Source organism: Leuciscus leuciscus (assembly GCF_965113295.1).
Source record: "Leuciscus leuciscus genome assembly, chromosome: 22".
NCBI classification, from domain to species: domain Eukaryota; kingdom Metazoa; phylum Chordata; class Actinopteri; order Cypriniformes; family Leuciscidae; genus Leuciscus; species Leuciscus leuciscus.
The window spans coordinates 4,725,908-4,750,504 of NC_138746.1; the positions used below are offsets into that span (position 1 = coordinate 4,725,908).

At 36.6% G+C, this 24,597-nt stretch overlaps 1 protein-coding gene and 1 long non-coding RNA gene across 2 annotated transcripts in view; one reads left to right on the forward strand and one right to left on the reverse strand.

Moving 5' to 3' along the window:
• Window positions 1-7,191, reverse strand: syf2 (SYF2 pre-mRNA-splicing factor). The gene is made up of 7 exons (XM_082153498.1): window positions 7,103-7,191; window positions 6,763-6,861; window positions 4,961-5,086; window positions 3,830-3,947; window positions 3,475-3,565; window positions 2,606-2,704; window positions 1-449 (listed from the first exon to the last, which is right to left on the reverse strand). Exons 1-7 carry the CDS (start codon window positions 7,118-7,120, stop codon window positions 284-286), a joined length of 717 nt encoding a protein of 238 aa, XP_082009624.1. The 5' UTR covers window positions 7,121-7,191; the 3' UTR covers window positions 1-283.
• Window positions 7,192-7,781: 590 nt separating this feature from the next.
• The window catches only part of LOC309486279, a 31,726-nt gene continuing 14,910 nt past the window's right edge, over window positions 7,782-24,597 (forward strand). Inside the window, exons 1-2 of the long non-coding RNA XR_014201445.1 lie at window positions 7,782-7,926; window positions 12,277-12,441. This is a non-coding gene — a long non-coding RNA (uncharacterized lncRNA). The remainder of the gene's footprint in view (window positions 7,927-12,276; window positions 12,442-24,597) is intronic.

Here is a 24,597-nt window from a genome sequence, read left to right on the forward strand (position 1 = left end):
TTGTGTTTGATATGAAATTGCTTTATTGAAGTAAATATCAACTGCTGCGGAAATGACTTAATTTACACACACTAAAGCGAAACTCTGACAGGTAGACATCTGCTTTCCCACTGCAGGCAAATCATTTTGCCGGAATGAAAACTTTTCTAAAATACAATATGAAGAGGAAAAAGAAAAGAAAAAAGTACCACCGTAGAGAAAAACCTCAATGGAGCACATCTTAAAAATATTTGCGAATGACTTCTTAGCGGATGTGGAGGCTTGGAGTCGATAGTAACAGTCTCTACACGGCTGTTCCTCTCTCCAGGTTCTGTTTGATCTCTGCGGTGTATTTCCCGTAGAAACGCTCAGCCTTCTTGTTGAACTTGGCGTTCCTCTCGTTGATGTAATCGATGTCAGCGTCGTCGTTGTAGGCCCTGCGGCGACTGTATTTCGAGCGCTTTTCAATCCTAAACACACAAGAACACATTAATGGAGATCACATGCACATATATGAACTCTAAAAAGGGTTGGAAAATAGTTTAAAAAAATAAAATTAAAAAATTAAAATCAATCTGAAGAACCAGAATGAAAGAACTAAAAACACAAAAACCTAGTTACAAATAATCCACACTGTTTTTCAGTAAAAAAAAATCATTAAAACGATTAGTTACTGATTAATCAGTAATCGATTCATTAAAACGAATGGTTTAAACTGATTCACACACACAAAAAAAAACTTAAAGAATTGAATCGCTGTTTTTGACACTGAAGTTGAAATCAGAGATTAATATTTCATCTAATATTATAAATATTAGATAAAAAATAAAAAAAGTTGCCTCGGCAACTAATTGAAATAAAATAGGTGAAGTTAAAGAACTAAAATTACTAGAGATGCACCGATACTACATTTCTCTGCCAATATCGATATCAGATTATTCCGTATATCTGCCGATACCGATACCTATAGTTTGATTTACTTAAGGAAAAAGATCTTCCCCAACTAATGCTGTAAACTATAAAGGAAACCCTCTCATTTGGTACATTATTATATTATTAGAGGTTACAATTAACAACAGAGCTATTATACTCAACTGCTATTTATTTTTCAGATGTAATTAAACAAATAAAAACTATAAAAAAAAGTAAAAAAAAAAAAAGTGTATAACTTACTGTAACCCAGTTGCACATAGTAGTTTTCATAATCACTTGTCTTTATGGCAAGTTTATGCAAACAAGCATATATCATACATTCACAATTAACAGTAAATGATCTCCTCTCTAGTGTTTCTTTGATAGCTAACTAACAAACTGTGAACACTGAGAACTTTCCTGAGGTACGTGCAACGTTACGTGACATTGTTCATGAGCTGTTTTACTGCCGTCTTTCTGCGGTTGAAACACAGATTGAGTGATTGCACGAGACATGATTCATTTTGGCAAGTTGTACATTGTATCTTTCAAAATACCTTTTGATGTTCATGCATGTATTTATCATGCTATAACATGTATTAAAGTGAAAGAAAAGACTCTTCTTAAACTGAGGTGCTACAGCGATCTGTCACGTCACATTTAAGAGCGTCAAAACGCTATTGTTTAAATTTAGTGATAAAATGGGCAGAATTTGAAAGCTGAGACTGTTTATTATCAGAAGTAAAAAGCTCTTCACGATTATTGGATGAAAGGTGCGCTACAAATAATGTTTGGTGTAGGGAAAAACACGGATCTGGCAGCTCTGGCTTGAACTACGGGTGCTTCATAGGGTCAAATAGAGTTATGTCGCATTAACTTCGACAGCCCTAAATTCAACACAAGAGAGGATTTCTTTACACACAGTGTTCACTTCACTTAACAGACATTCTTCTGCCCCTTTTTGATTGACAGGATGTAATCAGTCGATAGTGAAAATAATTTATTTTATCGGCTGATACTGATTATTGGCATCGATACATCTGTGCATCCCTAAAAATGACTAAGACAAATCACGAAAAAACCCTCTTTAAAAAAAAATATTAAATGAAATACTACAAAATATTGATAAATACTATAATAGAATATAAATTATACAAAAATAACACTGTCTTTAGGAAACAGTAAAAAAAAAAAAAAAAAAAAGCACATTACAATTTGACATCAAAATCATCACAGAAGCACCACACATCTGATATATTACCCAGTTACACTCTTTTCTAAAAGTTTGATGCTTCAACAGACAATGTCAGTTTAGTCCATCAAAGAGACTCGCACGCCCCCCCACGCACACACACACACACAGACGTTTCTTCAAACATCTTCAAAGAGTGTTTGTGCGTCACAATCTGGCAGCCGTAGCCCTGTCTAATGTTTCTCAGAAGCTAAAAGCAGCTCCTCCAAAATAGAAGAATGCCTTCTCACGCATAAACAAACCCTCGGCGGCGCACACATGCATGTGCGACAGGCACGCAACGGCACAAACACATCTGGAGCGGGGAACAAACACACACCAGGAGGCTGAGCTCTCAAACATCACATTGAAAAGAGCCGCTATCTGCTGTGTCTGTGAGGTGTGTGTCAACAGATCTGCTCACCAGGTGCTTCTGCTGAAACTGAGCAGATTCCCTACGGAAAAACAAACACAGATTCTTACTGTTTCTCCACGTCGTCCACCATGCGGTCGATGCTCTCTTTGGAGGGGACGTGAGTGCCGTGAATCAGACTGTTGGAGGTGGGGTGGAAATCTTCTCCACTAGGAGTAAATGAAATCACACAAAATCATCAACTTCTTATTTTTATATATAGTGTGTAGTTTATGTACCACTAGCATCAGCAGAACAGACACAAAATTTGACCTTTGACTCACTTTCTAATCTTCATTAGACTTTTCCTAATTCACTTTTGAAGATGCGCCACACCAGACGTAACGTCATTAAATGCATATTCATTGGAATGAAGGTCTCATAATTAAAAGACTTCAGAAGACTTGGAATATAGTGCACAAGTTGTATCGACTTTTATTTTTATTTTATTTTAATTGGCATTTTGTAAGGCTGACAACTATCAGTCTCCATTCACTTTCATTATAATGCAAAAAAACACTATTTATTATATTTTATGAGACAAAAAACCTTCATATGACTAAATAAAAGTTATTGCTCAAGGATTCCAGTATCAATCCATATTAAATAGGGCTACAAAATTTGGGAAAAGATGTGACTTAAAATGTGGCTTTAAAAAAAGCTCTAGGTTTGCTGGGCTGCACAGTTGTGCAAAAAAAAATTGTGATATCAATATGACTATAATAATAACATTTTACAGTAAAATTGCAAAAAGAACACGGTGTAAAAGAAGCTCTTCACTCTAAAACATGCAGCATATATTTGTTTAATTAGTAATTACACCGCAGGCTTTGCGATTTGATAATTGCACTAATCCACATTGTGATTTCAGTGTTGAATTAGAGTCTCGATAGAGTGTGTGAATATTTCAGAGGATGAATGAGAATAAATGAAGTCTCACCACTCCTCTCTCTGTCTCTCATAGTTGTCCATATCTGGCTTGATCTGCCTCGTCAGTCTCTGGTACTGTCTCAACTGGGCCTCAGCGTACCCTACACACACACACACACACACATGAATAAAAACACATATCCAGCTGTGGGGGTCTGGAAAAAGGGTCTTACAAGGAGAAGCAGAAGGAAAATTATAATAATTGCCAGAACCAATGATAACCAGGCGTGAAACACAAGCTCTGCATGTTTTCATTTTCACATTTTTAGCATCACACATGGCAGCCACATTCCCTCTTTCTCTCAGCCAATCAATCAAGACTGCTTAATAATATTCATGATGTAACTGAGATGAGTGTTTTATACCGGAGAACCCTGGATCAGGGTTTCTCTTCTTTTTCTTTCTCTCCCATCTCTCTGCATCTTCAGCGCTGATCTCCAGGAGCTTCACGCGGTTGTAGTCCTCGCCACGCTCCGCACACTCCTGACACACAGACAGAAATCACTGCGTTACACACTCGTCCTCACAGACTGCATAAACAGAATCAGTGCTTGACTGATGACAGCAAATAGCACGACTGGTTGGGGTCAGTGAGATTAATAAAAAAAATTATATATATATATACTTTTTTTCAGTAACAGTGCATTAAATTGACTAGTGACAGTAAAGACATTTATAATGTTACAAAAGATTTATATTTCAAATAAATGCTATTCTTTTAATCTTTATATTTTTTATCAAATTCAATTCACATTTATTTATCAAAGAATCCGGAAAAAAATCTATCACTGTTTTCAAAAAAGCACAACTGTTTTTAACAATGATAATGATCAGAAATGTTATTATCATCATATTAGAATGATTTCTGAAGGATCATGTGACACTGAAGACTGGAGTAATGATGCTGAAAATTCAGCTTTGATCACAGGAATAAATTATATTTTAGAATATATTCAAATAGAAAACAGCTATTTTAAATTTGTACTAATATTTTACAATATTACTGTTTTTACTGTGTTTTTCCATTCAATAAATGCAGCCTTGGTGGGCATTCAGTGAAACTCAAAAACATTAAAAAAAAATCTTACAGACTCCAAACTTTGAATGGCAGTGTATGTACCGAAAAAAATTGGAAATTAAATGAAAACGTATTTTATACAATATTTATTCAAAAGTCACCGATTCAAATAAAAAAATTGCTGTTAGGGACCAACGCTGAGTAATAGTCTGACCCTTGCTGATGACATAAGAGATTCAAATCAAAGACAGACAGACAGAAAGTTATGTCTTAGTATAATGAACTCATCTATAGCAAAGCATCAGAAAACGTTCAATTGAAATCTGGATGACCAGCGCTGTGGCTCAAACATCTTTGTGAGTTTGGTCACTATATGATCATTCGCAAATAGCGTGAGTGTTTGTGTTGTCATTATTATTGCAGCTCCGTTTGATGGAGCAGAAACAACACACTGCAGGTCTGAATCCAAGTCCTGTACCTTCTTCTTTTGGTCCACCACGAGTTCATACTCTAGACGAGCTTTCTTGGCCTCCCAGTTTGAGGGCAGCTTCAGTCTCTTGTCCTCCTCCACCACCTCCTGATGATTCAGCTTACGGGCCTCATTCTACCAACAGAACACAATCACATTTCACACGGATGTAATAGAGCAGGTTCTGTTTTTCACCCAAAGCAACAACAGTACAGAGTTTGCTCTCGATCTACACCAACTAGACTAAAGGTCCTTACACATGACTTACATCAGGGATGCGACACATGCCTCACAAAGTAGGCAACATGCGCCATTTTGACTAAGACTCACCTCTTAAAGGTGCAGTAAGCGATTTCTGAGAAACGCTGTTGAAAGTGGATCAGACCGAGCACCACAACACACTTGTGGCCAATCAGAATTAAGGGGTGTGTCCACTCATGATGGGGTATAGAGAGAGAGAGAGTGAGCAAGAGGGAGAATTGAAGACTGTAGAAAGAGAGATGGCTGAGAGACATTACAAAAGAGAAAAGGTCATAGGAATATCACTGGAAAAAGAAGTGTTATGATCAGGCAAGATGATCAGCGCTGGAGAGACCCAAGCAGGAAGTCCTGATAATGGAAGAAGAGGTTGCGATGTTTCTGCCTGAGTAACATTGGTTTTGTCATTTCACAGAACCAAGCTGTTGTTGTAAGGTTAACTACAGTAACAGGACAGTTTACTTTTGAGTGTAGTTGTTTGTCTGGAGCTGGAGTGCTGTTGGCGACTAATAACCAACTCTTGCTTGTATATACTCTTGTGTACTGTATGTTCATTTTTTGTTCTTCCTTGCCGTTCACTCGTCATCTTCGCTTTATTGCCTGTGAAGCACTATTTTGCTTCGCTTCAGCTATGATAAAGAGACTTCCACTCTTGCATTGCGTGTTCGTGCATTTTGGGGGCGGGAGAATGAAGAGAAGATTGTGTTTGTTTGTGTAATTTCAAATATCAACAGTGTTTCTCAGAAATCGCTTTCTGCACCTTTAAGACAAGAGATTGCAAGTGAATAGGGTAAAATATCTTAACTAATAGATCTCAACATACTTCCTCAGTTGATTAATGACAGTACATTAAAACAATTTGTTTGATTTGTTCACAAGTTTTCTAAAATGTTGTTTAAATATGCAATTGATGCATTATCTCATGGTTCTCCAACCATTTTGTATGTCTCCCTCATCTATCACACCGAATTCAACTCATGAGCTCCTTAGTAGAGACGGCAAGACCTGAAATGGGTGTGAGAAATACAGGGGGACATACAAAATGTGCAGGGCTGGTGGTGGTATTCCAGGACAGTTTTGAGAACCACTGCATTATCTAATTAAATATGAAGCAATTTGCTTTAATTTCCAATTAAATGTTACATAAACCAGACGATTGATATACGACCAAACCTTGTTTGGAAGAGGAGATTTATGATTTAGTAAATAAGAGAAAAGTCATTTTGAGAAAACAGCCTTTAAAGATATGCATTGTAATCTAAATCTTCAGAAGCACATTATATAAAAAGTGTGGAAAAAAAAGAAACACTTAAATGTGTATTTTAGTTTTTGCTCGTCTGAAAGTATTTTGCCGTAAAATCCAATTACAAGAGGCAACAGGAGACAAATGTTGCTACCAGGTGTAATCGGTCCCATCTGACCACTGGTGAATGTGATATTATCAAATCACCCAAGACAGATGTTAATAACAGATTTAAACTGGGCATTAGCTATAATAAAATGGTCTCGGTTTAATTATTTCACTGATATGAGGGAAAATGTGACGTAGTTACCCTCTTGAAATGAAGCTCTCTGAACTTTCTGAGTCTCTCTTCCCTCTTCAGCGCTGCTGGAGTCTCTGCGGATTCCTCTTCACCGCTGGGAGCAACAACCTGAACGGGGAAGACAGCAATGAACCGCATTCAGGGCTTAATAATATCACTGAAATCTCAGATACTGAACATCCGAGTCTGATGTTAGCATCGTTAGCCATGACTATAAGAATAGTGTTCTGATAACAGATAATTCCACGGTTATAATAACTATTCAACAATATAATAAATATATAAATAAACAATAAAGACGTCTGTTAGATTAACACTCAAAGTATTTGGAATCTCGTATTTTGTTTACCTCTGCGCTAGTGGCCATGTTGCTTCTGTTAAAGAGGAAGTACGTCACACAATTCAGTTCGACCGAGAACTAAACTCTTAATATGTAGTTCCGCTTTCTTAACAGTATATATATAATAATATTAAATAATATGAGGGGAAACGGTTTTGAATCAAGTATAGTAATATCCCTCTTTCTGTAGATGTACTGTATATTAAGCTAAACCTGATGGCTTAACAGGGTGAATGAAGTTGCAGTTCAAACACAATGGCGACTCATCTCGACTCATCTGCTATGCGCCATTAACATAAACTGCACTGCTCATCTGCTCTGATTATGTATAATTAAGTTCCTTTTAAGAGGATGTAATTAACTAGAGTTTACAATTTTAGATTAAAGCAACCTCTAGATCAGAAGCTACACTAATGAACTGATGTGCTTGTTCTGCAGTACAAAAACCAAACCACCCTCAAACACAAGACTTAACATCAAGTGATGGCTTTTTATGATATTTCATATATTCCACATCATAAAAATCTATCTATCTAAGCTGAAAATAAACAAATAATTTAATTTGAATGGTAGTCAATGGAGAATGATTCTCTTTGTAGTCAGGTGGTGTGTATAGTTCCAGAATCTACCAGCAGGGGCTAAATGAACCAAGCTAACCAGGCAACTAGCTAACCTTCAACCATTCATCTTCATTAGTCACATGGCATGTACAGCTCAAGTGTCTGACTCAAAATGTTCTGGGATATTTCAAGTCTTGTACATCCAGGAAGGACACGCATGCATCATGTCAAGCATCTGCCCTTCAGATGATACTAACTGAAAACTTTCTCAAGGTATTATGAATTTTCTTGATTTGATCTGGCTGTCAAATTACATATGCACAAAAGTGAATTAAAATAAGGCCAAATGCTGTTTCCCATACTATATTAAACATTGTGTATGGAATGCGGTGTATATTTACAGTATTCAGAAAATAGTAAGATATACGATTCCTGTCTGAACAGGCTTTCAATGTAGGAGGTCATTCAGCTGGATTCCATCAGCAAACTACCTAAACTGTAGTGTTGTTTGATAAATTGATGCATCCTCCATTTTGCTTCATGGCTCAGACCAGCTAGCTCCAGTGTGTTCAGCTGCATGACATCTGGGTTGTAACTGGTATAGAAAACACAGCCAATAAAATCATTCCATTTCCCTAATTACTATTTCTTTCATTTCCGCTGACCATGAGCAGGAGCTCGAACAGGCCAAACCAAACAAAGCTTTGACTGCACCAGCTCAGTTACCCAGCAAGGGAGGGTCCAAACATGCACACAATGGCTGCGTCCGAAATCGTGTATGTACTCTCTTGTCTTGAGTAGGTACTTATTTTGAATAAGTAATTTATTCACGACCGCTAAAAAGTATGTTCTATATAGTATGAGTGTGAGTAGTATGAATGTAATCCAGGCGCACTACATTTGCTATGCTCTCATTATCATGTGACCTGTCAGCATCAGTTGCGTCGCTTCACTGCCATTCATAAATCCTCTCCCGTGGCCTCATGGGATAGTAAAGTGTCCATCGTATGAACACTTCAGAATCTCGGCGGAAGTAGTAGGTCACTAATGTTTATTTGCCTGCTATATAGTAGGGAAGTATGCGATTTCAGATGCAGCACAGAGTATTGTCAGGTGGCCTGCTTATCAAGCATCAGACTACTTTTGATGATGCCTTGATTTGTGGATGTTCATAAAAAATAATATCTGGAACAGCTACTGCAGACGAATTCAACAGTGACCGCTTTCTTTTTCAGCCTTAGCCCTGGAAGTGTAAAAAACATGCTATTCTGATAAAATATTCTGATCTATGATTAATTTGAATTATGGTAGCAAACAGGAAGCAGAATTCTATTTAAAATTTGAATGTAAGGAAGTTCAAAGAAATTCAGCTGTCTTTTTAAACTTGAAAAGCATAAAGTTTGTCCAGATAAACTGAATTTTGCCTTGACAAAGTTTTGAAACATGTTTATACGCATGTCTTACTGACAGATGCAAAAATATGTTTAAAATGCACCTATAGAATTTTATTTTATTTTATAGCCTATATACACTATGATTCATAAGTTTGAGGTCAGTCAGATTTAAAATAAAATAAAATAAATGAACACTTCTTTTATTCACCAAGGTCACAATAAATTGTTCAAAGTGAAAATAAAAACATTTGTTACAAACTATTTATATTTTAAATAAATGCTCAAACTCCCTCTTTATCCAATGAAGAATCCTGAATTTTAGGATTTAATAAATGTTTCTTGAGCATCAAATCATCATATTAGAATGATTTCTGAAGGATCATGTGACACTGAAGACTGGAGTAATGATGCTGAAAATTCAGCTTTGATCACAGGAATAAATTACATTTTTAAATATATTCAATTAGGAAACAGTTATTTTAAATTGTAATAACATTTCACAATATTACTTTTTTACTAATATTTTGATCAAATAAACGTAGTCTTTGTGAGCACAAGATACCAGAAAATCCCAGAATTCATTTCACCCTGTTTTGCGCACCTGTTTCTGCAAACATTTCATAAACCGTGTTATGATGACAAAATTTAATAACTTTTCATACATCCACATCTCTGCAAAATCGATGTCTCCAGAAGTTTCCAAGTAGAAAGTAGAAAGTTCTGCTGTAGAAACACACACACACACACACACACCCCACATTGTGACACAACAGGAGCTGAATCACACGCACATCTCGTGTCAGCAGTCTGGGAACTCAAGCGTCAGTAATCATATGCTACTTATCTGATCAGACGTAATTCTCTGGACTGATTTTATGCTTCGGAAGTAAACTGTCATTACTTGTATCCTAGGGGCACTCATGAGCACAACAGGCTGATGGATATTTTCATAATTATCCCTAAAATGAGTAACTCCAACAAAAAAAAAGTAAGATGTAAGAAAAAGAAACTACACTTTCTTACAGCACCTGAACTTTGTGTGTTTGTATTGTAGCAAGAGCTCAGTTTGAGATGTTTAGACCCTGATTTTACTCATAATTGTAAAAGAATTATGGGAATGTCCGTCCTTTGGATGAGACGTTAAACCGATGTCTCTGTGGTCATTAAAAATCCCATGACACTTCTCGTAAAGAGTATACAGGGGTGTAACGCCGGTGCCCTGGCCACACTCCACCCATTGGCCCTTGCCAATCATGGCCTCCTAATAATCCCCTTCCACTGAATTGGCTCTATCACTCTCTCTCCGCTCCACCTGTAGCTAGTGTGTGGTGAGCGCACTGGTGCTGTTGTACTGTGGCTGTCGTCGCCTCATCCAAGTGGATGCTGCACACTGGTGGTGGTTGAGGAGAGATCCCCTGATATGATTGTAAAGCGCTTTGGGTGTACAGTAGTACATACGAAAGCGCTGTATAAATGCCTTGTTCATTCATTTATTCAATGTCCTGTTGTCACTCAAAAATTGCTCTAAGGTGCGTGTCAATAGGGGGCGCCATGTAACATCAAGAGCAGAATCAAGCAGAAAAAGTTTTTGATTTTGTGTGTGTGTGTGTGTGTGTGTGTGTGTGTGTGTGTGTGCTGCTGTTTTTCCATCGTAAGGACAGTTGAAGGCATTGCCATGGGCTTTGATTTCAGATTTAATTCAGCTCAGCTCATCAGCTGGAAATAATTACATTCTCTGATCCCTTAATCTTTAACAAAAGAAGCATGAGGCTCTGTCTTAGATTTCAACACAAGACGAGCACAACACAGACCAAAGATTGAGACTGTGATGCTCAAATACAGCTAACTTCAGCTAAAGGCCTGCAACACACTTCTCAAGTCTGAAAAATCATATACAAAACAGCTCAAAAGTTTGGGTTCGGTAAAAATGTGTTCACCAAGGCTGCATTTATTTGATGAAAAAACATACAGTAATATAATGAAATATTATTACAATTTAAAACAACTGTTTCCTTATTGAATATATTTTAAAATGTAATTTATTCCTGTGATCAAAGCTGAATTTTCAGCATCATTACTCCAGTCTTCAGTGTCACATGATCCTTCAGAAATCATTCTAATATGATGTTTTGGCACTTTTGATCAATTTAAAACATCCTTGCTTAATAAAACTATTTCTTCAAATAATAAAATAAAAATCTGCCCCATTGACCATAGACAGGAGTGTTTGGGAAACCTGTTAATTATTTATTAAAAAAAAATGTTTTGCTGTTGCGTTTGGTGACTGCAGGTTGATCCAAGTTTTATTCCAGGATATTGAAATATTAAAATATTTTGTTTAAAAAGTTTGACTGTTAAATATTAAAGAATCACTCATAAATGCACTGAACACACTTGCGCACTGTTATCACATGTTCTTCTCCAAATGCTCCAAAGACATCACAGAATGGTGAACATGTGCCCTCAAATCCCAAGACCTTATTATTCTGTTTGACATTCTGCTTTGAGACAGTCCATTTTGTTAAACACACTGGCCTTGTATATTCCATCTTTTATGGGTACAGATTAAACTTTTAAAAGATATAATACAGACTCAGTTGGAAAACCTGGTCATACCAGGTCCAAGATGGTCTACCATCCATGCTTGACAAAGTTTGACAAGGTTAAACCAACTTAAACGAACTAGCTCGATTTCCCAACAGACATTTTAACATTGGACATTATTATTATTAGAAGGCATTGGAGTATCTTTATTGTTGATGGCAATCCCATAGTCAGTGCATTGATTGTCTGCGATGGTGGATGAAGCAAAAGAAATGTAGTTAATGCATAAAATTCCTTCAATATCCAATAAATGAACTTATTCACTTATATTTCTTTATATGTATTTTTATTAGAGTATCACAGGTTTAGATTAGCAAAATATTATCGGCAAACACTGTTGAAATCAATTGTGAGTCGAGTCTCGGGTTGCAACATTTATATTGCACACAGTTGCTGCTAATGTAGATCGTGTTTATCAGACAAACACACATTTGACCTTTCAACCCACCTCTCTCAACTCAAGGCCACGTGGACGAGTGTTTGGTTCACCTTCTCAGATGATGTAAATGAATAAACACTCTGCCAGAGAGGAGCTCAGCATGCCAATGAACCATGTGTCTGTTTGTCTTAATGCTCACTTGTCACGTCTTTCTTCCTTCTCTCCCTTTTGTCTGTGTGATCATAGGATATCCTTCCAGCGGGAGCTGGAAACGATTATATCATCTCTGCTGAAGCTCACGCTCTTTCATCTGTGTGGAAACATCCTGAATCAGGATGAAGCGGCACGGAAAATCAAGCTTCTGAGAGCTGAATCAGAGCTTGCTGGAGTTGGATGCGAGTATTAACCGCAGTAAGTAAGCAGCCATAACTGAAAGAGACGGGAGTTTTTAAAAGGCTTCGTACAGGCTGAGGGCTTTCTGGGATGCATTAAGGAGCGCTGTGGTTCGCTGAAGGACTCTGTCCCGCCCACCATGTTTAACAGGCCCACATGTGCGTGGCGAGGGGGATTCGGATGAACCGTGCCAAGCTGTGGCGTATGATCTCACTTCCCCTGCTCGGTCATAGCGGTTTAAGATTGGCCACCGATTGCTGTGACGATTTGTGGCCCAATGGGAAGCCAATGACTTTGTAGGCCTCTGTTCTTTATGGAGCGATGGTTTAAACACAGTGTCTAAGTAGGAAGCCAGACGCCTGCATGCGGTCAGAACATTCTCCATCCTCTATCCCTTTTTTTCACTGTTCTCTTTTAACGCATGGATTGGATGGAGTACATTTCCAAACTCTCTCTCTCTCACACACACACACACACACACACACAGACACAAGCTGCAGAAAGCATTTGAAATCATAATGATGATGAGTAACAATTTTTGAATTGCTTGTGTCCACTGCAGTCTTCTTTTATTTATTTTTATTTTTAATTCAGTTCCACAACATTGTTTAGGCATGTTTCTTTCTAAAAACAGCCAAATCTATTAGACATTTTTGTAACACTTTAGTTTAGGGTCCAATTCTCACTATTATTAACTAGTTATTTGTTAGCATGCATATTTACTAGGATATTGGCTGTTTATTAGTACTTATAAAGCACATATTAATGCCTTATTGTGCATGAGCATATTCTACATCCCTTAATCGTACCCAATACCTAAACTTAACAACAACCTTTTTTGAGGCAAAAGTTGTAGTTAACAGTGAGAATTGAACCCAATCTAAAGTGTGTCCGAAATTTTGCTTCAGTTTCTCTTAATCTGGTAACTGTGGTAGCTGAGATTTGTTTTCACCCATGATAAAACCACATCCTTAATATATGATGAGACTAGCTATTGTTGTCACATGACCTAAGGAAATAACCAATCGAAAGCAGAGGTAGTTCCTCATGATAGACTACTTAGTGTAAAGTACGTACCAACATTGTGCAAAATTGATGAATTCACGAGTGTGAATTGAATGGGCCACACTCCACCAGAAGCTGAATTGGATTGAGAGGAAGAGGAATTTTCTGAATTGTAATGCAAATAAATTCAGCAATACATTCTGCTTATCCATATCTGTCTGTATATCAGGCCTATAATCCTTCAAACTAAAAGGCTTTTCAAACTTTCTTCAGAATATGCCAACGGCAAGATTCAGAATTGATTTGAATTCAGTTCATTGTAATTCTACGTGCATTACAGTAGAACATTCAGATTTTCTGTTTGCAACATTCGCTGCATCTTGTTTTCTACCTCAATTAAAATGTTGTTCATATTCAGGAATTGAACTGAAATTCTGCATGTTTTCCCAATTCTGAATGGTGCACAACGTTCATCTGTGAGAGTGAGTTAGATGCTCGACCTACAAATCCTCTCTGTATATGAAGCTGTGATAGGACAAAGTATTTGAATATCGACTAAATGACACACTTCACCTGTAACAATAGGATCAACAGGCCAAACTAGACAAGAAAAAAAAAATGCAGATAGTTTTACTTATTTTTTTATACCTGACATTTGACGCATGCCCGGTTTTACTAGCTCTACAGCCTATGCACATACCCTTCTGCTCGAAGAGTTTACGTTGGATCGGAGTGTGTGTGTCTATTTGAGTATGTACTAGTGTGTGGTGGTTGATGATTGACAGGAGAGGAAGTGGGGAGGGGGGGTTGGCAGTCACACACTGGAAATGCGTGAGTGGCGCCAGAAGAGTTTTGTCTGGCTCACACACACCTGCTAACCAAACCAGCTCTCATCTGAAGCCAACACTAAGACCGACTGTGTGTACATGCCCTGTGTGGTGTGTGTGTGTGTGTGTGTGTGTGTGTGTGCGCCCTGTTCAGCATGACAGGGTTTTGAGCTTTTGACAGGATCCTTTGATTTAGAATCAGTGAAATTAATATTCAATCTCACGTCAGATTCATTCCAGTTATTGATCAGTGCATCAGAAGTGATCATCTAGTTTCTCATCAGCTCATATTCTCTCACTGTTGGGTGTACAGATCTGTTCCGGTTACACTGTACATCATTCATTTTCTGTGAGCTGCAGTCTCAAGACTAAATTTACATGCACAAAAATAGACACGATTTTTTTTTATGTTTTTGAGAGAACTGAAGTCTCTTATGCTCACCCAGGATGCATTTATTTGATCAATAAAATAGAGCAAAAACAGTAATATTGTGAAATATTTAAAATAACTATTTTTCTATTTGAATATATTTTAAAATGCAATTTATTCCTGTGATGCAAAGCTGAATTTCAGCATCATTACTCCAGTGTTTAGTGTCACATGATCATGTATATGCGTATATAAACATTTTAACATTGGATTATTTTGTGAATGAAAATGCAGGAAATATATTTATATATTTTTCACTTATATTATGTGAAAGAATATATGGAATCCTTCATGCCATGTAAGAATCATGGAAAAAGTTTCCCTCAGGCATTGTGTTGGAGAACGCTGATCTAGAGTCTCTGACAGGAATCAGAATTGATGACAAAATGTAATGCTTGCACAAGTAAAAAACATATTACTGAATTATAAATCTGAACGTGATTTGAAACAAATGTGGTGTGATTTGGATGATAACTGCATTCGACAAATCTTTCGTTCAGGAAAATTGATCTTCAGCTGCAAAGTTGGATCATTAGAGATCCATAATGGAACGGCTTTTAAGAAACTTCAAAATTCTGGTGACATGACAGAATTACTGCAGTAACGTGCTTTCCAAATCCACGAACACGGAGATCTGATCCAGAAGACCCTGCCCAGTATTTTCCTCTTCTGTTTTATTGCCGTTCCAGAAGAATCTAGACAAGAGGCAGAACTCATGACCTTTTATTTACAGTCTCTTTCCATGAAATAATGTGGATGCTGTTGAGAGAAACATGGAATAAATATGACAGACTGGTAGATTGAACTCAAAAACTGTAAACCAGTGTTATTTTACTATCATTCAGATACTATTATAGTTTATATCAATATTTTTTTATTTAAATATTTTTGTTAAAGTTTTATTTCAATTTTAATTATAATTTTTGTTAAAGTTTTATTTAAATTTAAATGTACATTTTTGTTAAAGTTTTAGCAATTTTATTGTGTTTTTGTATTTTTTTTAAAATATATTTTTAATTTCAGTTTTAGTTATTTTTAGTAACTAAATGAAGTAAGAAATGTTACCTTGGCATGTTGCCATGCGTCGGGTCAGAGGTCACTCTTCCACAGTAACAAGACTTGCGTATGGCTGTTACCGGAAGCCAGTGATTATAATTTATAAAGTCATATACACCTAGGATGGCTTGAGAGAGAATGAGTAAATTATGGGATAATTTTCACTTTTGGGTGAACTAACATGTGCTGTGCTGTAAGCAATGTTAGCTATATTGGTAATTTCCACTAGAATTAGGCAGCACCTCAGAGTCTTCTGATTGGATAAACAATATAGTCCGGAAGTCACTTTTTTCCTATAGCCCAATGGCCTGACCTCATACCAACCTGAGGATCCATGTGTGGCCTCCTGTCATGGTTATTTTAATGCTGTGACCACGTGCAGGGCTGGACGGCCGCGGCCGCTGTTGGCTTGGTGGTATTTTCCTGCCCAGATACACTGAGCACAGCTACAGATCACTCCAGGCCAGATGGGTAAAGAGTCTCGCGCAGGCCACCGCTGCGGCCACTGAGTTTGAAACCCAAAGCCAATGAGGTGGTGGAGAAACCGTCTACACACACCACACACACAAACACACAGGAAGAGACAAGGACTTCCATTCATTCAGCAAATGCTTTTCCATCATGTTCATTGAAGACTAAACATTCTGTACTTTTGATAAATGCATAGTTTTATCAGTGTTATACAATATGTCTAGTATCTTTATTTTTCCATGCAATGCTACTTAAACATAATCATTTTGTATGTTTAAGGTACCTGTTGAGGTTCGACCTGTGTGACCCAAATTGTCTTTTGGCATTGTTTTCATACACAAATATTGACAAATAGTCCATTTTGAATTAGATTAAATTTCTTTAGCAACACTTTTTTTTGTTAAAGTATGTTTAATTTTTTTATTTTTTTAAATCCATAAGCTGGGTGCAATGAATGGATCATGGAATACTGCATGTATCTTAGAGGGCAGTGAAGATGCATTTCATTCCTATCTAAATTTGTGATTACTATAATTCCTGTTGTAATATACATAATTAAAACTACTTACACTAAACTAACTTCTTTTTTAATTAACAAAAGTTAAATAATGACTCAATACATCATCAATCCTTCTTCCAAAACATGCTTTCGTCTTACCCTGATTCACTATGGTAAGCCTATTATAAGTGTTTATATTTTATACCTGTCGGGATGGTTTTCGTGGGAAACTGTGTATGTCACTTGCCCGTGCATGTCTTGTCATATTCGAAATTAGAGGAAAAGTTGCTCCCGCTACTTTGACGCGTATCTGGTTTGGAAGTGGTAGGGGTTGGGGATTGCCCCACTGAAAACTGGTGGATTATATTATTGACCGCTGCAGAACTCTGGTCAGGGAGTCGGAGTCATCAGATAGAGTTTAGTCGTTTATTGCCCAAGAGTGACCATATACACATAAGTGTACTTGAGGTAGTTTCTGAAATAAATCATATAACAGAAATAAATATTCACTGTCTAAAATTATTCAACAACTTAAGAGATTGCAAACTCAAATATAAACATCTCTGTAAAGTGCACTGATACATGAAATATAAATCGAGAAATATATTAGTATGAGTCTGTAATAACAAACTGCATAATGCAATGAAATTGACAAAACACCAAAATGTGGATTATAGAAATTGGACTGTCTCATTAATACAGGCAGTAATAAATGACAACCAGTGAAAGATATTATCCACGGAGAAATTCACTTCAAGGTAATAACTATTAAACATGAACAATACGTGCCGCGATGCTAGCGGGATAATCTGCTCGTTAAGCAGGATCAAATTACACTAAGAAAGATCGCTAAATGTCAACTACGCCACAAACATGTTCTAACTTAGCACAGTTGGGATACAATGTGACAATCTGTGTTATTAACAATATACATAGAAGGAAAAACTTACTTTGTCACAAACTTTCTCTTGCACATAAACACTGCACATGAATGCGTGAACGCGATATGATCACTCAACTGGAGTAGCTTAGTGAATAGGCAATTACGCTGAGTCCGTACGTGCTGAGAATGCTGCACTACCTTATTTGTGTACACGTAACCAACTTAATATTTAAAGGGACAGAATTCACAACAGCAGGGGTTAGTTGTCACAAACCTTCATGAGGTTTGACATGGAGCAGCTAAATCTAAATCAACCGTTTAATAATACGCAGGACAGAGGAGAGTCTGCTGGCAAGAAGAGAAAGCGACAGATCTTGTAATAAAACAAGAATCAACATTGGCATGTTGGGTATATTAGGGTATTGTTAAGAGGTATTTATCAAAAGTAATATACACTTCTGACTTTTGATAATTCATTCCAGTGTTTATTAATACACTATTCATTTATTTTATAATTTTTTCCCTTTTTGTTTTAATAAATCCTATTGTTAATCTCTTTAAACTTACCTTTTGTGTTGATTGAGGTTTTTTCCTCTTGAGTTTAATTTCCATTCGGTATAAGAATATTACTAAAAGAGTATAAATATAGTTAATCTGGGTTACAGTAGCCAACTAGGGTAATAGGAGAGACAATAAATGATGATGATGGCGTTTTTATTATACAACAGGTGAGTAAGTTAATTTATGGAACAGGGGCCGTATTCACAAAGCATTTTATCTTACCACTAGGAGTACTCCTAAATCGCACTAAAAGATTTTAGCTAGGAGTTTTCTCTTAAAAGTTATTCACAACGCCTTTCAGACCTACTCTTAGTAAAGAAAAATGACAACTCCTAAACTAAGAGTGAGTCTTCGTTGCTATGGATGACGTCATTACTCATGCACGAGCTTGACTGAAGTGACCACCTTGATTGGCTGATGATTGTAACGTGGGAATGATTCCAAACACCTCCCCTACGATGATGAGTGACAGGTGACAGGTCTGAGAATGCGTGCGCTACACAAGTAGTGCGAAGGACGGAAGATGATGAATAACTGAATAAATAGCCTAAATAAATAAAGAGTAAGGCAAAACAAATATATAGTAGCCTAATGAAACATATGGATTGATGCAATATCTTTGCAACATTATTGAATTAATCTGTCTCTATATGCCTCTGCCTACGTTTGCAAAGAGAAGAACATTTTTGATTCACAATGAAACGTTACAATTAGTTTACATGCAATGAGTAGCCTAGTTTTGGTTGTTGTTGGTGGCGTTATTGCATCCAATACAAAATTGTTCCCTCGCGATTGGAAGCTCCTGTAGCCGCCGCATACGCATTTCAAAACATCGCAACGTGAAATGCCACAAAAAGCGGTTTGTGAATAGGTCTTAGTGAGTTAGGAGTCCTCTCGACTTCTTTTAAGCTGTCCCAGGCTTAGGTGCTACTTTTAGGGCTAAAATGCTTCGTGAATTACTCTTAGTCAAAAAAATTAGGAGTCCTAAAGTTACGAGTGACACGCCCATTATTTTTAGGAGTTGCTCCTAAATTCGCCAGTTAGGAGCTACTTTTAGCCTTAAAATTCTTTGTGAATACGGCCCCAGATCATTTGCCATATGTCGCTCTCTAACAGAGTTCATTGAAAAGCATTATCTATTGTGAAGATCATTTCATTATGGTTGTTGTAGCGCTGTGCTGGAATTTATTCTCAAGGAAGTATCGTGTCTATTAATGGGTAAAGCTACAATAACATCTTCTAGTCAGCTTGAGATCCTTTCCATCTAAACTGGTTATATCTCTTAAGCCTCTTATGAGCAGTAGGATAACCATATTCATCCGCACAGTCACGCAGAGCCGAAGCACATCCAAAACAATGTTCTTCCACAAAATGCATGTAGTTTTGTTTGCTTTTTTACCGCTAGAGGGACAAAAAGTTACATGGTGTACCTTTAGGATTTTCCAAACCTTTTGTTTTGACTTCATTTGGAGATCCCCCAGTAACTGGCACTGTTTGACTTTATGCATTCAGAATCTTCATACTCAGTTTGTTGGCATTGCTGTAGGTCTGTGTAGGGATGTTATATATTTGTGGTGGGTTGGTGCAGTATAATCAGGGCCATTTCTTGCTGTCTTGGCTCTTTCCTTGTGCGTTCACAGTTGAATAGCACTGCGTTACTGCGCCAATGACTGCGGTTTCAATAAAATCTAATAATTTCAGTCTTTATATCTTATTACAGTCAGTCACTTTAATGTCAGCCCTCTGTAGCGATGCCAGCGTTACCCATGAATGACTCGAGGAACGGAAAAGAGAGGTACAGAAAATGGGTAAGTGGAGTGCGTTAGTACCAGAGTTCCTCAAATATAGATCTAAATACAAACAAGACGAGTGGGAGAAAACTGGTTCACAATTACACTAAAAAGACTTGGGGTCAGTAAGATTTTTTTAATACTTTTATTCAGCAAAGAATCAAAGATGCATTAAATTGATCAAAAGTGACAGTAATACATTTATAATGTTACAAAAGGTTCCCATTTCAAATAATTGCTCTTCTTTTGAACGTTCTATTCCTCAAAGAAGAAATAATAAATGTTTCTTAAGCAGGAAATCATCATATTAGAATGATTTCTGAAGGATCATGTGACACTGAAGACTGGAGTAATGATGCTGAAAATTCAGCTTTGATCACAGGAATAAATTACATTTTAAAACATATTCAATTAGAAAAAAGTTGTTTTAAATTGCAATAATATTTCACAATTTTACTGTTTTTACTGTATTTTTGATTAAATAAACGCAGCCTTGGTGAGCATAAGAGCCATTTAAAAAAATCCCCAAACTTTTGAAGTGTATTGCATTTTGCGCTTTCACAAACCATCTGCATTTATCGGTGCTACATTTGGCAGCATTTTGTCGTTGCTCAACCTAAAAGTCTAAGGTTCACACGATAATGACCCTCACCCTCATGTCAAATGTTCTCCTAAGTAAAAGTCCCCAGTTATCTCATGTGTCTCCTTTAGGCCCTGCTTCGCAGACAGGGCTTAGATTAAGCCAGGATTAGGCCTTTTGTAGGCCTTCAATTAGGACATTTAAGTAGCTTTTATACATGTGCCTTAGAAAAAGAACATTACTGATGTGCATCTTGAGACAAAACAATGGCACTGACCTATTTTAAAATATGCCAGTGCAAGTTGCTTTCAGTTAAAACATCTCAAACATGCATTTTAGTCTGGGAATAGGCTTAAGCCTTGTCTGTGAAACTGGGGGTTAGAGTTTCAGAAGTGATTTCAAACGTTACCAAAAACTGCAATCAAAGGTCAGAGATCTCAATATGAACTGGAGAAGCTCATCGCATTCTTCTTATGCACATTTCTCCAAAGGAATTTTAGGCACATAACTTTGAATGTGACCGAGGTACCAAAAAGACTGAGCAATACAACTTTCTTTAGGATTGTAAAGTGAGTTGTGTGTGCAGACGTACCTGACGCAGCACTCTGAATTTCTGTGACTGTGGTCGGTTGCATTACTGAAGGAGCTGGAAGTGGGTTTGTGGCTTCGGTTCTGTTTACTGCCATCAGTGCTTTTGTGATTGTTTGTACTTAGGGAAGGGTGGAGTGTACGGTAAATGCCTCCTGTTGGGCAGCCACACTGCAGGGAGCATTGGCCACAGAAACCCTGGAGATGTGCAAGACAAGATGAGGTGTGCTTCAATTTGTTTTAGAGAGAGGATGCATTTGAGAGTGTGTATGCGTGTTATGCCTCATTAAGAGAATATGTATGCCCAGCAAAAGCAATATTCTACACTTTTCTAGCACTTTATTTCCCCCCTGAAGTCCACTTAAATGGTCAAGTTTTTGCTCAAAAAAACAGTCATAAATAAGTTTTATATGACCTTTTGAACCTCTCTTTGACCATTAGAGTTAAACAGACTGTTTTTGCTATACTATATAGTATGTGTGTACATTACCTCTATTTTGATATCTGGAAACTCCGATTTTTCATGCATAATGGATATAAAAGCACCTTCCCCTGATCCTAATGGCTAACTAGTCTTCTGAAGCCGTACAATACTTTTGTATGACAAGCAATCCAAATGTCAACATTCACTGAATGAGATTTAAGGTCGAAAGTCATTGAGTCAGTGACTGAGATTTAAGATATAAAAATGTTTGTAATTAATCTTTGCAGAACAAAACTGTAAAAATGCTACAGTAAATTAGTATCAGTAACTTGTAAGTTACCTTATACGGTAAAAATGTTAATATCACATTATATGTAATTTTACTGTAAAATACTGTTAAATGCATGTTTTTTGCAAGTAACAACTATCATGTAATTTATAGTGAAAAACTGTAAAAGACATGTCTCTGTGTGACACATCACATATGATTATTTTTCATTTAGTTTTGTTTCTTCTTTTTTTTATTAGTAATGTACATTGTGTTTAGCTACATTTTATGTTATTTAGTTAATGTTTATTGTACTATGTGTTATCCTGATGATGTTTGTCTGATTGTCTCACACGAAACTGTGAATTAAATTATATATATATATATATATTTTTTTTTTTTTTGCTTTTAGTGTATTTTTTGTGCTTTCTGGAACTTCGCAGTATAACTAACCATCTACTTTATCTGCACAGGGGACAAACAAACCTTGGGTATTCTGCCTAAGTCTTTGTTCGTGTTTTTTAAAGTCAAGTCACTAGCAGTTTCTCGTTCTTCTTCCTTAAAGCAACAGGCAGCAGGTAGGCCTTTTCAGCATGAACAAATATGATAAGGTCCGCTGACAAGTGTGTACATACATCAAAATGGACTCTTATGTTACAGTGTTGATCCATTAATAATCCTCGACACAAGAAACATCTGCGTCATAGTCTCCTGCGGCGTAATGGATGGCTTTAATTTTCCCTTCCAGTCATGCTCCGTGATCATTTCTATATTTGCGCAGAATTTCAATCCCTCAGCGTGGACATATAATCATTGGCTGTGAGTAGAGGGGGTACCTGGGTAATGTGTTTAACAGCAATGATCCTGTTTAACTGCAGCCTCTGTTTGAACATGAGAAACTGCCTGATGGTCAGAATCAATTTCCTTACGGCCAAATTACTCCCACATCGGCTTAGAGTTTCACCTAAATGGCCAAACCTTAAAACACTAATACTATTGCTATTAAATTAGAGCCTCAATCATATAGTTCAAGTTATGCTTAATGCTGTTTGCTTTATTTATTGATGCACTGAGGGAGGCAGAGAGACTATGAGTGTCCTCCAGTGTTTTGTATTCAAAGAATAGCTGTATCTGTCTGTGTGTGCATGTGAGCAGTGAGCACACCTTCTCTGATGAATAGATACGTGTAAATGTGTGGCTGTTAGTAGATGTGTTTTTAGAATTGAAATCATACTTAAGGGCATTGCTCCAAATTATGGTTTATAATAATTTGGGACAATAATTTTTTTTGCATTGCTGCAAAAATGTATTATCTAATTTTTCAGCCTTTTGGTGATATCCGATGTCTCAACATTTTTGCTTTTTTTCTTAAAGGAACACTCCACCGTTTTTTGAAATAGGGCTTATTCACCTTCTTTCCTACACATATCTGCCTAGGAAATCGCCTAGTGTTAATCTGCATCACTATTTGTGCTTGTTGTGAATACGCAGGCCACAAGAAGTAATTAGGTAGGGTTTTTAAATTTTTTATATCACTTTTATTCAGGACATGCTAGCTGGCAACAAAGGATTCCATTCATTATGCTAAGCTAAGCTCACGCCGACCCTGTCAAACTAAAACAATGCATGCACTGAGACAAAAATGCATTTGCCCACCTATCTAAATGTGGGAAAGAAGGTGAATAAGCCCTATTTCAAAAAACGGTGGAGTGTTCCTTTAAATTTCTTTTCTAAGAAACCATTATTTCAATACAATTAGATTCAAAATGTTTAATGCAACTAAAATACAGTAAAGATCTAACTGTTATTCACTTACTGAACACTTACTGAATGATTGTGAATCATTTAACCATTTATTTACACCAACATAACATCATCTACCTACACCATTCAAAAGTTTGGGGTCAGTATGATTATTATATATTTAAAAAAAAAAAAAACGTATATTCTTATTCTGAACTTCAAATTGATCAAAAGTGACAGGAAATAAATGTATAATGTAAATAAACTCTGTTCTTTTGAACATTCTAAAAAATGTATCGCGTATCCTAAAAAGGATTATGGTTTCCACAAAAATATTAGGCAGCACAACTGTTTTCAACATTGATGATCTTTTCTTTTTTTTTTTTGAGCAGCAAACCAGTATTAGAATGATTTCTGAATGATCATGTGACACTAAAGACTGGAGTAATAATGCTGAAAATTCAGCTTTGCATCACAGGAATAAATTACATTTTAAAATATATTCAAATAAAAAAATAATTATTTTAAATTGTAATATTATTTCACAATAATACTGTTTTTACTGTAATTTTGATTAAATGAATACAGCCTTGGTGAGCATTAAAGTTTTCTTTTAAAACATTTAAAAACCTCAAACGTTTGAACAGTAGTGTACATATATGTAAATGTTGATACTTTTATGAAAACTTTTGAGTCATTATGCAAATGAATCACTGAATTGAAAAGACAGTTTAAAAAGATTCACGGAAACGAATCAATCTTACCAACATCAAGGGCATTTTTCCTGAAGTTTAAATCAGAGATGCCATTAAAACATCTGGCAGGTTAGAATGGAGTCAGTAAGCGGTTCAGACTGAATGAATTGCTGAAGTTTAATGTTCAGGGTTAGAGGTTTCGCACAAACCCTGAGCAGAATGCCTTGTGAGAAGTGTAATTCACCAGATCCCAAATACCCCAGTGAGTGGGGTTTAACTGGTGGTTAGAGTCAGAGATCAGCTGCTGAACACCAGGCTGTTTAGGGGTGATTCTGCACTGGGAGAGAGGCTATA